Below are 14530 nucleotides of genomic sequence, written 5' to 3'. Positions count from 1 at the left end.
AGCTTGTTTTCTGGGTGAAGAAGCTGTAAGTATGAACTCAGAAAGCTGCTGGATCTCTGGACTCTTACAGGGAAGGGTACTCCGTGGTATGGGGCCTTGCCCATTATTCCTGGACAGCTGCACAGAGTGCTTAGAGCAGACGCCTAGCACTCAGCAAAGGCCCATGGTGGGCTGCAGAGATGCCGTCTACACGCTGCGTGTGCAGCTGACGCTTAGCCAAACCATGGCCTCGCCTGGGATTTCATGCTGCATCGCTGCCCTGCTTCCCAGCGAGCCAGACACCGTGCTGAGGCCTCGTTGGGTGGGGTTTCAGCATCTGGATGGACAAGATCACCACAGCGCGGGGGCAGTGAACCAGTGACAGCAGGGGAAGAGGGGCCTGTTTTCCAAATTAGCTCACCCCCCTCTACGATCTACAGCCCTTCTCTCTCCGCTTCAGTGCCACAAGACTCCGCCAACACGGAGAGCTGGGAGCCGTGCTCTCCCTTGGTCCAAGCCCCCATGGAGAAAAGCCACACTGGTGCTCGGTCACACAGGCAGGGGCGCAAGCACCTCTTTCCAGACACAGGTTCGGGTTCAGCAGGTTTTATCGCTAGGAGACACAAGCAGCGCCACAGACAGCACAAGACACAGATTGCACAGAGAACACCGGGACACAGCACAGCCAGAGAAGGTTTGGCTACAGCCATGGTGACTACCCCACAGCGTGCACTGGACATGGCGGTTCACGAAGAACATCGGCAAGAGCCGGGAAGGGAGCTTAGCACCTCGGCCATGCTAGGAGCCTGCGTGGGAGACCACGGAAGCCAAGCACTCGTGTGAAACAACATCTTCTGGGTGCTTGCTGCTCAGCACACAGCTGGGCTGGGCTGGCACTCAGCGCCCAGAGAAGACTCCAGCTGCCAGGAAGAAATGCAATTTAGCAAGTGTCCCAACAGAGGAGGCGAGCAGGAACATGCAGGTGAAACACATCTGCCAAGTTGAGAAGAACAGAAGGGGACTTTATTGGGTGCCTACATAATGGTGAGAGAAAGCCACTGGGACGTGCCTGCGGAGAGCTGACTCTCATCCCTGGTCCCTTCCAGTTCATTGCAGGTGACACTAACACCTTTGGCCACGTGAGTGAACCATGAAGAATTCATCAGACACTGAAGACATTAAGTAACGGGAACAAAATCCGAGTGTGAGCTAAAGGATCTGCCCTGCGTGGACTGGATGTGAGCACGCTCCTCCCCCAGACACCAGCCTCCTGGGCCGATCTCTTCAAACGGGACGAGCCCACCAGAAGAGCCTTACAGGGGCCTGGCTTGGGCCCAGACCCTGAAGGATCTTTAGACACCTACGTCCCTCTGAAACCAGTGGGAGTTAGGCACCTCAGTACCTTTGAGAGTCTGTCCACAGAGCTTGCTGAGAATCAGGCTCCTGTAAGGTGGCTCTAGCCAGGCACCCAACGCACTGATCACCGAACCATCGGTAGGCCTGGGATCCTGTAGCCCAGATCCAGCAGAGGAGAGGCAGATCACAGACCTGCTCTGCAGGCCAGGTGGTAGAGAGAAGTGTCAACTAATCTCAGAGGCGGGTTGAAATCCCCAGAAGGCAGGAGATCCTGGGAGTCACGCTAGCCAGCGTGCCCAGCACAAGCACCTGGTAGCCCCCCTCCTGGCATCGGAGACTGGGGTTCAGCTAATACTGTGTGGAAAGGCAATAGAGACACGGGGGATGGGGCACTACAGCGTCCCTGCAGCTGGGGGGCGGTGCTAGAACCCCTTCTCGACGCTGAGGGTGCGCCGGGTGACGTGCTCCATCTTGCCAGAGATGTACTCAGTCAGGCTGATCTGGTAGTTGGCCAACATCTTCAGCATCAGGCGCAGATTGAGCCACCACTGTTCCTGCGGCAGCCTGTGCCTGCGGGGGAGAGGGACAGATCAGCCCTGCAGGGAGCCGGCTTGCAGCAGTGAAGGGTCTAGCCCAGAGACTCGTGCTCCCAGGAGATGGACAAATCCCCCCCATCTGGCCTTTCCAGCCCGTGAGACATGCTTTCCCCGCAGCGGATGGCTTTGCAAAGGGAAACTGGCCGTGTCTTGGAAACCCCAGTAACCCCAGGCTTTGAAATGCACCAGGAGCCCGGCGGGTGGAAAGCAAGTTTTCTGAGGGAGTCAGACTGAGGAGATCAAACCAGGCTGAAAGGGAAAAGTGAGTTCTGCTCTTGAGCTGTGGCGTCGCCCAGCCAGTTCTGTCCGAGATGCTGGGAACACTGCCGCCCTGGCCCATGACTGCTTCAGGCCAACTCCGGTCCCTGCCGCCAGCGCGTGAGAGGCATATCGCTGATGGTTTGGCTGGCAGAGGCCCCGGCTCCCAAGCAGGCAGGCGCACTGGGAGACGGGAACCCCCCTTGCTCCCAGCCCAGTACTCACTCAAAATCGGTGACTTTCTTGAGCTCCGTCACGGGGCTGAAGGCCACCGTCTTCTTCCTGAGCCCGATCACACAGGCTGAGTCTGCCGAGTTGGCAAAGACGCGCCCTGTGGGACCACAGGTGGGGCGTTAGCAGCAACATGGACATAGTCACGCAGGGTCCCGCGCCTCCCCTGCAGAGCGCTGACTAACCAGCAACACAACTCAGCCTCAGCAAGGGGCTTCCAGAATGCAGGGGCCGGCTCGCTGCACCATCAGCTGGGGCTACCTCGTAATGAGCCACTCCAGGCCAGGACTGACTGAGCTGTGTGGCCTCTGCTCCCCTTTCACCTCTAGAGGCTATTTCTGCAGGCCACGGCTGGGGCAGAATGGGAAATTGCACAGGCACTTCCCCATGCTGAGTGGGTCCCGCGGATCCCCAGGGCTGGTGGGGCCAGAGTTAGCAGCCCGGCTCAGCCGCTGGACACATGCCCGGAGGCTGGGGGGCGGTGGAGAGAAGCCTGCCCGATGGATCCCAGGGGCTCAGTGTCAATGCCTTGGCAGGCAGAGCGTTCTCTGAGCCCAGGGCAAGCACTGCATCCTCGCCCACATTCCCCGTGCCAGACAAGGCCTCCCCTTGCTGCAACGCTCGACCTACCCTTGCGATAAGCCTCCCGCAGCTTCTCCGACATCCACAGCATGGCCTTCACCCCCAGCTTGGTGCCATAGTTACGGTCAAAGGGGGTCGGCGCTCCGCCCTGCAAACGGAGACAGGTGACCCCACGGGGCACGGAATTAAGCCAGGAACAGAGGGAGCTTGTTTCACAGCCGTGGGGGGAGGCACTAGGCAGGGAGGGCAGTAGTGGCATCTACTCATCACTGTGTAACACGGGAAGCGGGTGCCCTGGAAATGGCCATCCGCCTCTGGGCCGTACACAGAGCATACAGCCCAGGCAGCTGCAGCACGGCATGTGCTGCACTTTCGGAGGAGGGCGGCCTGCAGAGCGACACTCAGACCGGCTAAGCACAGCGAGCGGAGGCCTCCGCACTGCCGTGAGTGCAGGAAGACAGTGAAAGCAAAGGAGTGGCAGGGTCTAGAGGTGACTAGGTCCCAGCCTCTCCTCCTGAGCTGAACAGGAGCCCATCTCTGGCCCTAGCCGCCTGCCCAGAGGGTTCCCAGCCCAGCCGAGGCGGCTGCCGCCTACCTGCTGGAGGTGTCCCAGGACGTTGATCCTGCAGTCGAAGATCCCTCTGCCCTCAGAGGAGTACAGGTTGTAGAGGAACTCAGTGGTGTAATGTTCATGGCACTTCTCGTTGCTTAGCGGAAGGCAAAGGAGAGCGCATTAGCGGGCCTGCCTCCTGTGATTCAGCAGGCCATGGTGGGGGGCAGAGGATCCTACCCACAGCTTGCTGCGCCATGGGCAAAGCGGGCAGGGAGCTGCACAGTGTTTAGAACAGGGGTTGGCAACCTTTCGGAAGTGCTGTGCCAAGTCTTCATTTATTCGCTCTAATTTAAGGTTTCATGTGCCAGTCATACATTTTAATGTTTTTAGCAGGTCTCTTTCAATAAGTCTATAATCTATAACTGAACTATTGTTGCATGTAAAGTAAACAAGGTTTTTAAAATGTTTAAGAAGCTTCATTTAAAATTAAATTAAAATGCAGAGCGCCCCGGACCAGTGGCCAGGACCCGGGCAGTGTGAGTGCCACTGAAAATCAGCTTGCGTGCCACCTTTGGCACGCGTGCCATAGGTTGCCTACCCCTGGCGTAGAACAATAATCTATGATCTCAAATTCCAGCACGACCTGGTCACTGCCACCCCCGGCCAGACTGTCTCTGAAACCTTCCACAGTTACCAAAGCTTGGCAGGTCAATAGCCTAGTGCAGGAAACTCCCCCCGCCCTGCGTGCCAAGCCCTGGCTTGGGGCCAAAGCCCTAGGCATTGGAGATGGAAGAGCCCAGCGAGATCTAGCCCTCCCTCGCCCTACCAGTTCTGGATTGCCCCGGCTGTGTGTTAGCCAGCTCTTTGTGGAGCCTTGCTTCAAACATCTCATGGGATGGGCCTGCCACCTCTGCCTAACCAAAGAAATTGTCCTGCCTGGGAACTTTCCCTCCTGGAGGCTACATCTAATTCATCCCGTTCTTAGACAACCCTCTGGGCACCACTCTGAGGAACTTCTCCCCAGGCTTCCACCCGCCAGGCACCGGAGCTGGTGAAACAGTCACTGCTCAGCTGTGCTAGATAGTGGCAGCTCCCCAAGGGTGGTCTCAGCCAGGACTGGAGAGATAGTCTCCGCACTGACCACACTGCACGGCACAGCCACGTCTCACTTGCTGACCTCTACCACCCGCAGGTCTCACCCCTTGCTCCTGCGGTCCCATTTCCTCTCCTCCATTCACATGCTTTCTCCCACGCTGGTTCGTCCCAGTTATTTCCTGCCCAAGTTTCTAAGCACTGGGGGCTTCACTAGGCTGATTTGGGTTAAAACTGCCAGGTTTGGAAATAAAAGCGTCTGAAGGCCGGAGGTCACAGCTTTTTGTTGGCCCTCAAATAGCTAAAGCTGTCACAGCCCCCTAAAAACAGCCCGGCGCTTGGGGTGCTGCTCTGTGATGGGGCTGACTCCCAGCCCCAAGCTCATGTCTTCAAACTGGTTCATTTCAACTCTTTGTGGTTCAACCGCAGCCGCACCAAGACCAATGTTCTCCACCATTGCATAAGTGATGGCTTCCCTTGAGAGTCCCTCCCCGATTCCTGTGTGCGTGTGTAGCCATTCAACGGGCAGCAGCTGGGCTGCCTGGAGGGTCAGGGCTCTGTCCTTCAGCCGGCACACTCCTGAACCCTCTACGCTCCAAATGTGCGTTCCATGGGGTACTCTCCTCAGCAGCAGCAAAAGGATTAAAACTACTAACCCCTCCCCTCAAGCAGGATTTAAGCAGGGCCGCCCCCCTGCCCAGCTCTGCGTCAGCTCTCCAGCCTGGCGCTCAGGGGGTGCCGAGGGGGCCGGCCGATGCCCGGCGCAGTCTGGTTGCGGGCTGGACCGTGGAAGCTGGGTTAGTTTCACAGCGGTGGTGCACCCTGCAGAGCTGCATTGCCACAGAGAGAAGAGCCCCGGGCTGACTCACCGGAGCACCAGGCCCCTCTGAATGTCAGTCTTCATCTTCTCAGTCAAGTGCTCAACGTTGGCCTACAAGACAGACACAGGGGGTGCTAGTACAGCACTCGGCACCGTCCCATCACCCATCACCTGCCCAGCCAGGGGCTTCCCGCCCCAGAGAAGGCCCTTAGCCCCACTCTTGCCTTCCCTCCATTCAAACCTCCGGCGCAGGGCAACCCCCACCCAGAAACACCCTTATCTAATCGGCATCATCTTCTCCTCCTCCTGGCAGGGCCCAAACAACGGCTGCAATGTGCTCTCAGGCAGGGAGAGGAAGCTGATCCAATGGGGGCATCTCTTCTGCCCTGCGCTAGTGCAGCCATGAACAAACCTTGGCTGGCCCCTGGGTATTGCCTGGGGGAAGGGAGTTACCAGGGCTCATTCCACTGCCTCCATGGGTGTGCTGTACTGCTAGGGCCTCTGGCGAATCATTTTCTCACCTCCCTGACGGCCCAGGCTCTTGAGACCCTTCACTCTCTGCATCAGAGGGACCCAGGGAGCCTATGCTTGTAGCAGGAGGTGATACCATCCTCACGATGGGAGGTTACCACATCAGCCTCTGCCACGGGGCCTTTGTGAATCCAGCGCTCAGATTCAGATCTGATGAGGCAATGAAAGGCAGCCATTCATTTTCCTCTGCTACCTCGTGGTCCTTGGGCCCAGGGATCCCTATCAGACCCTCCCAGCCCCATGTCCAGCACCGTGTCCTTCCTCCCCCATCACATCTACAGCTGATGTCCTCACCGAATTCCCACTGGTCACCCCCACACTTAGATCTCCTCGGTCCAGCGAGTGAGGCAGAGATCACGGCTCTCTCTCTCCCAGGAGCCATCCTATGCTCTCTCTCCTCCCTTTAATTAATGGCGCTGCAAAATAATTACATGTACTACGTCTGCCCCACATACTATGTCTGCCCCAAACACACTAAGGGAACGCTGGAGCAAAGCCACCTGCTGCATGCTCTTCCTGTTCCTGTACGTATCGTGTGGCTCACGTCACGCCCACAGGGAAGGACAGGCTCTGCACAGAGCTGGGCGTATCTCCGCGGGAGCCAGAGAGCGAGCTCACCTTCAGGTCGTGAATGGTGAAAGGATCCTCATAGACGTAGGCGGCGTCCGCTCCCACGGCGATGCCGGTCACTGTCGACAGGTAGCCGCAGTAACCCCCCATGGTCTCCACGATGAAGACACGGCGCTTGGTGCCAGAGGCTGACTGCTTAATGCGGTCACAGCTCTGTGCCGGGGACAGAAGAGAGGGCTCGTTAGCATGGACATCAGAATTGGAGCAAATATGAGATCCCCACCCCTGGGTCATGGACAGCTGGCAAGGAGAACCAGCCGTGAGTCAGAGCCATGTCTGCTGTCATCCTGAGCAGACAGGCTCTCCTCCTCCAGTCTGGCAGCCGAGGATAGCTCGGCCCTTCGCAACCCTTACAGCACCCCTGAAACACTAGACCCAACATGCACGCACAACCCAGCAGGACAGGGCCCTTGATCCCCGCTTCCAGGCAGCGCTCTGCCACTCATCGGCAGGTGTCTGCTCGGAGTCAGGGCAGCTCTGGGGTCCAAGCCCTGTGCCGGGGAGGTCCCTGCTGTCTGGCAGCCCATGGGGCATGGCGGGGGCACTGCGCAGGGCCCAGGCCGAGCGGGAAGAGGAAGGGGAAGTGCCCCTTTGTCCCCTCCCCTTACTGCACGTAACCTGGGGACACAGGCCTGGGCCTGTCTGTGGTGGAACCTTTCTGGCTGAGAAGGCCGGCAAGGTTCCCAGGGCCAGGCCTCCGGCTGGCTTAGCAGGGTGATGAGCAGAGCGTCTAGCCAGCGCGGGGAGGGAGGACAAGGCCCCACACAGCGATGGGAGGAGGAAGGGGCTGCTTCAGGGTGCAGGAGGCTGTCGAGGCTGGCCCCAGTAGGAGCCTGGGCTGCAAGGGGTGGGTCTCTGTGCTCTACGCAGGGAGTGAGCAAGTGCTCCCCAGACAGTGTGTAGAGGGGAGAGGGGGAGGATGGGGCTGTGTGGGTGACCCACGCTGGAAATGCAGGGGAGGGTGGGCAGCCAAAAGGCACTGCCTTCTTCCCCACATTTCCCTGTTCAACGGGTGGCAGGTTTTTGTGCTGATGGCTCCTAGCTGCACTGTGGAATTTGTCAGGGTGTGGGTGAGAGCGCCTGGAGCCAGGGGCCTGGATGCTGGGACTCACCCTGCAGGGGGATGCCCCATGCACTGGACCATAGAGTCATGCTTGCTCCCTCTCTGGCCCTGGCAGGGTTCCCTCCCCACTCTGAACTTTAAGGGTACAGACATGGGGACCTGCATGAAGACCCCCTAAGCTTATTTCTAGCAGCTTAGGTTAAAAACTCCCCAAGGCACAAATCCTTCCTTATACCTTGGATTAGGTAACGCTGCCACCATCAAGTGATTTAAACAAACATTTAGGGAGGGCCACTTGGAGCCCTACCTTCCCCAAATATCCCCCCAAACCCCTACACCCTTTTTCCTGGACAGGCTTGAGAATAATCCCCCAAGCCCCTAGATCCCCTTTCCTGGGGAGGCTTGAGAGTAATCTCCTCACCAGTTGGTACAGGTGAACACTGACCCAAACCCTTGGATCTTAAAACAATGAAAAAATCAATCAGGTTCTTAAAAGAATTTTAATTAAAGAAAAGGTAAAAGAATCACCTCTGTAAAATCAGGATGGTAACTACTTTACAGAATAACAAAAGACTCAAGAACACAGAAGATCTCCCCTCCGGGCAAAACCTTAAAGTTACAAAACCAGGTATAAACCTCCCTCTTAGACAAAGGAAATCACAAGCCAAAATAAAAGGAAGCTAACACATTCCTTCCCTACTTACTAATACTAATGGAGTTGGATTGCCTGCTTTCTTGATCTGTCTCTGGCAAGCACACAACAGACAGACAAAGAACAGACAAAACAAAGCCATTTCCCCCTCCCCAGATTTGAAAGTATCTTGTCCCCTTATTGGTCCTTTTGGTCAGGTGCCAGCTAGGTTACCTGAGCTTCTTAACCCTTTACAGGTAAAAGGATTTTGTGCCTCTGGCAGGAGGGATTTTATAGTACTGCATACAGGAAGGTGGTTACCTTTCCCTTTATATTTACGACAGGCCCAATGACGTTGGAAGCAGCAGCAGCCTAGCTGCCAACCTTGGGCTCTGCAGATTGCAGTGCTGGTCCCGGGGTTATCTGGGTAACTACAAGCTAGGCACTGCGAAGCTCAAGCCCCTTTGCAGATCCGGGCCTGCGATGGGAATGCATCTCCCAGCAGTGACATGTCTCCTGCTCACCCTTCAGGGAGCTTGTTGTCATGCCGCCCCCCGATCCCAGGTTTGCCTCACCTCCATGGCAGCATTGACGGCTGTGTCGCAGCCCAGGCTGAAGTCGGTCCCAGGCACGTTGTTACTGATGGTGGCCGGGATCACGCACATGACGATGCAGAGCTCCTCGTACTGCCCTCGTGCCTCCACCAGCTGCAGCACCCCCTCATACGCCTGCAGGGGGCAGCACAAGTGGAAAAGTAAGGACACGGCGGAGACTATAACCCACCCTCACCTTCACCCCCAGAGCAAGGCCAATTTGACGCTCCGTGAATTGACATGCTCACAAGGGTGCTGGGGCTTAGCAGAGACTCAGATCTCCTATCTACCCCACAAAGCAGCAATGCGCATACAACAGCCACAGGAGCTCCCCAACTGCCTGCTTCAGCGTTCCGCAGGGTAAGGCCTTTGGGATACGGACTGTCTCTGTTCCGTGTGTGCTGCACCTAGCGCAGCGGGGTCGTGGGCCATGGCTGGGGATCCTAGGCACTACCACAATATCAGTAATAAATAATAATAATAGTGCTAAGCTCAGCCACTGGCTTTCCCTGCTGAGCCTGCCAACTACTAATCCCAGTGCTAACACCAGCTCTGCAGGCCTTTGGGAAGATCACTCAACATCCCTTCCTAAAATGTGGCTGCAGTGGCTTGGGGAACCTGTCAGTGTAGAACTGATTTTATGAACTCTCTGTATAACTATCTCTGTATATTGAATTAGCCATCTGCTAATGGGGTCTGTCACATTCCACCGAGACTTGGCTACAACAGGAACAATGAAGAGTCATTAACCTTCCATTCAGGGGGAAGCACCCTAGAACAAAGAGATGGCTGCAGCAGAGGAGACACCAGTTCCCCAAGATGGCTGCAGGAGGTGGGGTTGAAGCCATGGAAAATCCCCAGCAGAAATGAAGGAACAAAGACAAGGAGTGTTAGGAGTTGCTGTTAAAAAGGAATATGCTCGCTGGGCAAAGGGGGACCTCCTGATGGAGAGCAACAAGGTAAAGAGAACTTATCTCAGGAGTCAGAGGAAACTCCACCTTCAGGAAGAGAAGGCTGAGCTAGAGGAGAGGGGTCCCAGAGGGGGGAATTGGGACCCCAGAAGGCACAGACCAAAATCCAAGGGATGCTCTGAGTTGGGAGGACCCTGAGGGAGGGAGTGGCGTACAGGGCTTTCTTTGTTTGCCTACATCTGTGTATCTCTTGAGCTTTGTCCATCAGCAAAGTGCGATTGGTTTAGAAATTCATCTGCAAAGTCTCCATGCAACTTGCTTCAATTGGCATGTGTCCCTGAAGGGTTAAACTATAAACCTGAGTGTCCATTGGGGTGGAGCTCTAGGGAGGGTGTCCTTGAGTGACTGGGCTGTCTTGGGAAGCCAGCACTGGTCCTGGGGACTCAGGACAGCTGGGCCACAGTGGCCTATTCCTTAGAAGTGGCATCAGAATCTCAGCCTGAGAGGCCAGAGCCAGAGAAGGTGGCTGGACCCTGCCCAGAAGCAGATAGATCCAGGGTGTGGGTCCAAATACATCTCTGTGGAGGGGTCAGGACGGGGACAGGTTAGTAACACATACCTGCCTCACATGGAGGCTGTGGGGCTCCATCAGCTGCAGAGCTTGTCAGTGCTATTCTTACGTATGACTGACGGGAGCAGTGACTGCTGCCATGACTCACACCCAAACTGCAGGCACAGAGCGTAGGGGCACAGCTTTGCCCCAGCTGGTTTAGAAAGGAGGCTCGTAGGCCCCCTGAGGGGGAGAGAAGCATCCTGCATGCAGTGGCCTAGAGCAGGAGCTGGTGGAGCCTGCCAAGAGGGGGTGCCTGAAGCCAGGTTACAACAGCGCCCATCGGACCCCAGGGCCCGTGTCTCACCTCACGCCAGGTGCACTTTGCCAAGCGCGTGCTACATCCAGCTTGAATGGGTTCAGCCTTTTGTGATCTTCTGACCCCAAGCAGGATAGCTGTGGTCCCTACCTCACAGCGTGAGGCTGGGGTGTACCCAGGCAGCTCCTGCACATGCACAGCATGTCCAGGGCCATATTGAGCACCCACATTTTGCAGTTTGGGATACACACGTCACAGAAATGGGTCTGTGGCTAGAGCACTAGGCTGAAACTCAGGAGATCCAGGTTCTAGTCCCAGCTCTGCCACAGACTGTCTGTGTGACTTGGCCAAGGTGCTTAATCCATCTGGGCCTCAGTTCTCCATCTGCAACATGGGGCTAGAACACCCTTTGCCTGGTCTGTTCAGAACTGTAAGCCCTTTGAGGCGGAGACTGTCTCCTACCATCAGCATGTCTAGTGCCTAGCAGTGGGGCCCTGATCTCAGCTGGAATACAAGTACAGTAGAACCTCAAAGACCCAAACACCAGAGTTATGGACTGAGTGGTCACCATGTGGAACTGGAAGAACGTGATCAGGCAGAAATGGAGACCAAAAAAAAAAAGACAAATACTGTACTGTGCCTGCACTGCACCTTAAAGGTAGGCACATCTGGGCTGCCTGTTCCCACCCTCACCCCACGCATGGGCAGCCATTTACAGCTAGGAGGTGAAGATGCTGAGGTTTGCAGGCACAGCAGTAAGCCCCTGCTGCCAGTCTGAGCCGGCAAAGCAGGAACAGCACTGGAGTCTGTGCCCCTTTCCTGTAAGCTGTGGGCGCTAGTTTCATCCCCTTGGTCGGAAGGGGGACAAGCTTGCAAGCTCAGTCTGAGCCTAGGAAAGAAGCTGCTGCTGCCCGAGCTGCTGATGCTACAAGGAAGGCGCTGGGGCGGGAGCTGCTCTCTTGTAGCCAGAGCCTGGCCTGGAGTGTGAGCTGCTGGAGTCGGAGGCCGAGCGGCTGCCAGCACGCTGCGCTCTGGAGGAGGATCTCAGTTTTAAGGGGCCACAGCCTGCACTGCACACTCACTGACACCACGGTGCCCCAGGGTGCCTCACTCCTCACGCTTGCAGCCAGGGGGCTAGACCCAGCTGTCTGTCCCCACCCCCACGTGCGGGGCAGCCGCTTACAGGTAGGAGGTGAAGACACTGTTCAGAGTTCCAAACAACCTCCATTCCCAAGGGGTCCATAACTCTGAGGTTCTGCTGTCATACAAAATAATTCACCAGCCCCCTTTGCCCAACAGACGGTCGAAGGGGGTGGCAGCCTCACCCCACCTCAAAGCCTCCAACGACAAGGAGGCCGTGGATGTTGAATTTCCGCACGTTCTCCACGATCTTTTCCATGGAGGTCTTTGGAAGAGTTCTGTGAAGTGAAACAAGGGGGTGGCTGAGTAGAGAACGTACCCCACACACCACACTGGTTCTACAGCCGGGAGCTCGGCTGGCCACACCCAGGGAAGAACACACACTAGTGAGAAGGAATCCACTTCATCAAGGGACAGTCACCTGAAATCTCAGCCCTGACTGGATGGCAAGAGAATTCCCTCCCTGCCACTCAGTCATTAGTGCTTAATGGCTATTAGCCAGGATGAGCAGGATGGTTTCCTAGCCTCTGTTTGCCAGAAGCTGGGAATGAGCGACAGGGAATGGATCACTTGATGATTACCTGTTCTGTTCATTCCCTCTGGGGCACCTGGCATTAGCCACTGTCAGACGACAGGATACTGGGCTGGATGGACCATTGGTCTGACCCAGTTTGGCCATTCTTATGTTCTGTTCAGGATGAACAGAGTAAGGATAAGGTGAGAAACTTGTCTGGAAATATGCTCTAGCTCAGCCACAAGATACGGGCTTGAAGCAGGTACCACTAGGTGACGATCTCTGGCCTGTGTTATATGGGAGGTCACACTAGTTCAGGGGTCGGCAACCTTTCAGAAGTGCTGTGCTGAGTCTTCAGTTATTCACTCTGATTTAAGGTTTCACGTGCCAGTCATACATTTTAACGTTTTTAGAAGGTCTCTTTCTATAAGTCTATAATATATAACTAAACTATTGTTGTATGTAAAGTAAATAAGGTTTTAAAATGTTTAAGCAGCGTCATTTAAAATGAAATTAAAATGCAGAGCCCCCCGGACCAGTGGCCAGGACCCGGGCAGTGTGAGTGCCACTGAAAATCAGCTCACCTTTGGCACACATGCCATAGGTTGCCTACCCCTGCACTAGATGATCACAGCAGTCCCTTCTGGCCTTCACATCTATAACAGAGAGGTCTGCATAGGGCAGTGGTATCTGGCTATTGCCTGGGACACCTTAGGAGACAGAGTCTCTCTCACAAGAACACGAGCAAACAGACACACAGCACACCCCTTCACTGGGTCCCAGAGCATGAACTGCACTCTTAGCACCCCAGGGAGCAGCGAGACCACAGGGATCGTTAAACCCACCTGCTCCTAATCTCCCGGGGATGCTAGCAGCTGCACTCACAGCTCGGTTTGTCTGGGCTGGGAGGACACCGATAAGGATGGCGGGGAAGCCAATCTGCCAGTTTACCGAAGGCTGTCCTGCCAGCCCCACCCTGCAAGTGGAGCGAGCTCGGCCCTGGACTCCAGTGCCAGGTAGCGCAGAGGGAGTGGGCCGGGTGAGTTTACTCTCTCCCTTGGGTTATTTTCTAGGACACACTGGCAGCCTGGGAGAGGGCCGGCGACCATGCTGGGATGCACCATAGCCACAGCCCAGTGAGCAGGTACTGGGGACTGTCCCGGGGCCTGGGTCTCCGGCCGAGCTCTGCAGAGCTGCGGTGCGCCTAGCGCTGAAGCAGACGCTCCTTGCCAGGCACAGCTCCGCGCAGGATTCAGGCAGGCTCCCCAGAGCTGTCACCCAAGAACCCACATCACGCCGCGTGCCTGGGGAGCAGAGTGGAGACAGGAGGGAGGAGGGAAGCCTGGTGACCCACCTAGGCCCAGAGATCTCAGGCCATTGCACCAGGACACCTGACAACTGAGCCCCAGGGTCTGATTTGCGCCTTGTGCAAAAGGGATGGACAACACAGGCGGCCTGAGCAGGCAGCGTTTGCTCTCGTTCCACACAGGTGCCTGCAGCTACCCTATGAATTCACAGCCGGATCAAAGGGATGCATCCTGCAGCAGGATCCCAAGAGGCCAGTTGCTCCCCCCGCCTCCCATTTTGGGAAAGTTTCTTTTTCACATGAGGCCTTTTCTCCTCTCAACAGCAATGGGAGATGTTGACTCCAATGAACCCTGGAGTGACCCCTAGGCTGCCGTGGGGCGACCCCAGGCGTCAGCAGGCAGCAGGCAGGCCAGTTCTAGACACAGGTTTTGCTTCAAGGAGATTAACGGGTGTTTGCTCAGAGTATGTGTGAGACCAGCCCTACCTCAGTTTGTCACGGAGTTCCAGAAGCTTGTGCTTGGCCCGTCTCTCTGCTCCTGCCCTGACGCTTTTCACTGTGCTTAGCAGCAAGCACTGCTCAGATTCACCCAGCCCGTCCGTGGCACTTACCGCTTGGTGCCCAGCATGGACCCGCCGCGTCCCAGCCAGCCTGCTACGTCGTGCCAGCCCACCTTGCGTATCTGCAAGGAGCAATGTCTTGGTTCATGCTGACGACAGCCTGAGACACCCGTCAGCAAATCCCCTGGCTCGGGGCAGTGAGATGATGGCACGTTTTGGAGGGGGCGCGTGAGGATGGAATGTGGCTGCTTATGCTTTCTGTGCTGGCTGAGCTCAGCCTGCCGATATCACTGGACGGGGCCAGCTTACTGACGG

General features: G+C 56.4%; 1 protein-coding gene across 1 annotated transcript in view; it reads right to left on the bottom strand.

The window, feature by feature from the left end:
* Positions 1–569: 569 nt before the first annotated feature.
* Positions 570–14530, bottom strand: part of PFKL (phosphofructokinase, liver type) — a 48026-nt gene continuing 34065 nt past the window's right edge. Inside the window, exons 14-22 of the mRNA XM_045029697.1 lie at positions 14267–14337; positions 12026–12113; positions 8898–9050; positions 6617–6781; positions 5517–5578; positions 3598–3709; positions 3051–3150; positions 2415–2520; positions 570–1905 (exon numbers count right to left, since the gene is read on the bottom strand). Of these exons, the coding sequence (XP_044885632.1) occupies positions 1758–1905; positions 2415–2520; positions 3051–3150; positions 3598–3709; positions 5517–5578; positions 6617–6781; positions 8898–9050; positions 12026–12113; positions 14267–14337 (1005 nt within the window). The 3' untranslated portion in view covers positions 570–1757. The remainder of the gene's footprint in view (positions 1906–2414; positions 2521–3050; positions 3151–3597; positions 3710–5516; positions 5579–6616; positions 6782–8897; positions 9051–12025; positions 12114–14266; positions 14338–14530) is intronic.

Source organism: Mauremys mutica, chromosome 9 (assembly GCF_020497125.1).
Source record: "Mauremys mutica isolate MM-2020 ecotype Southern chromosome 9, ASM2049712v1, whole genome shotgun sequence".
NCBI lineage: Eukaryota > Metazoa > Chordata > Testudines > Geoemydidae > Mauremys > Mauremys mutica.
Note: the sequence above shows the minus strand (reverse complement) of the source record. Positions and strands in the feature narration are given on the sequence as shown.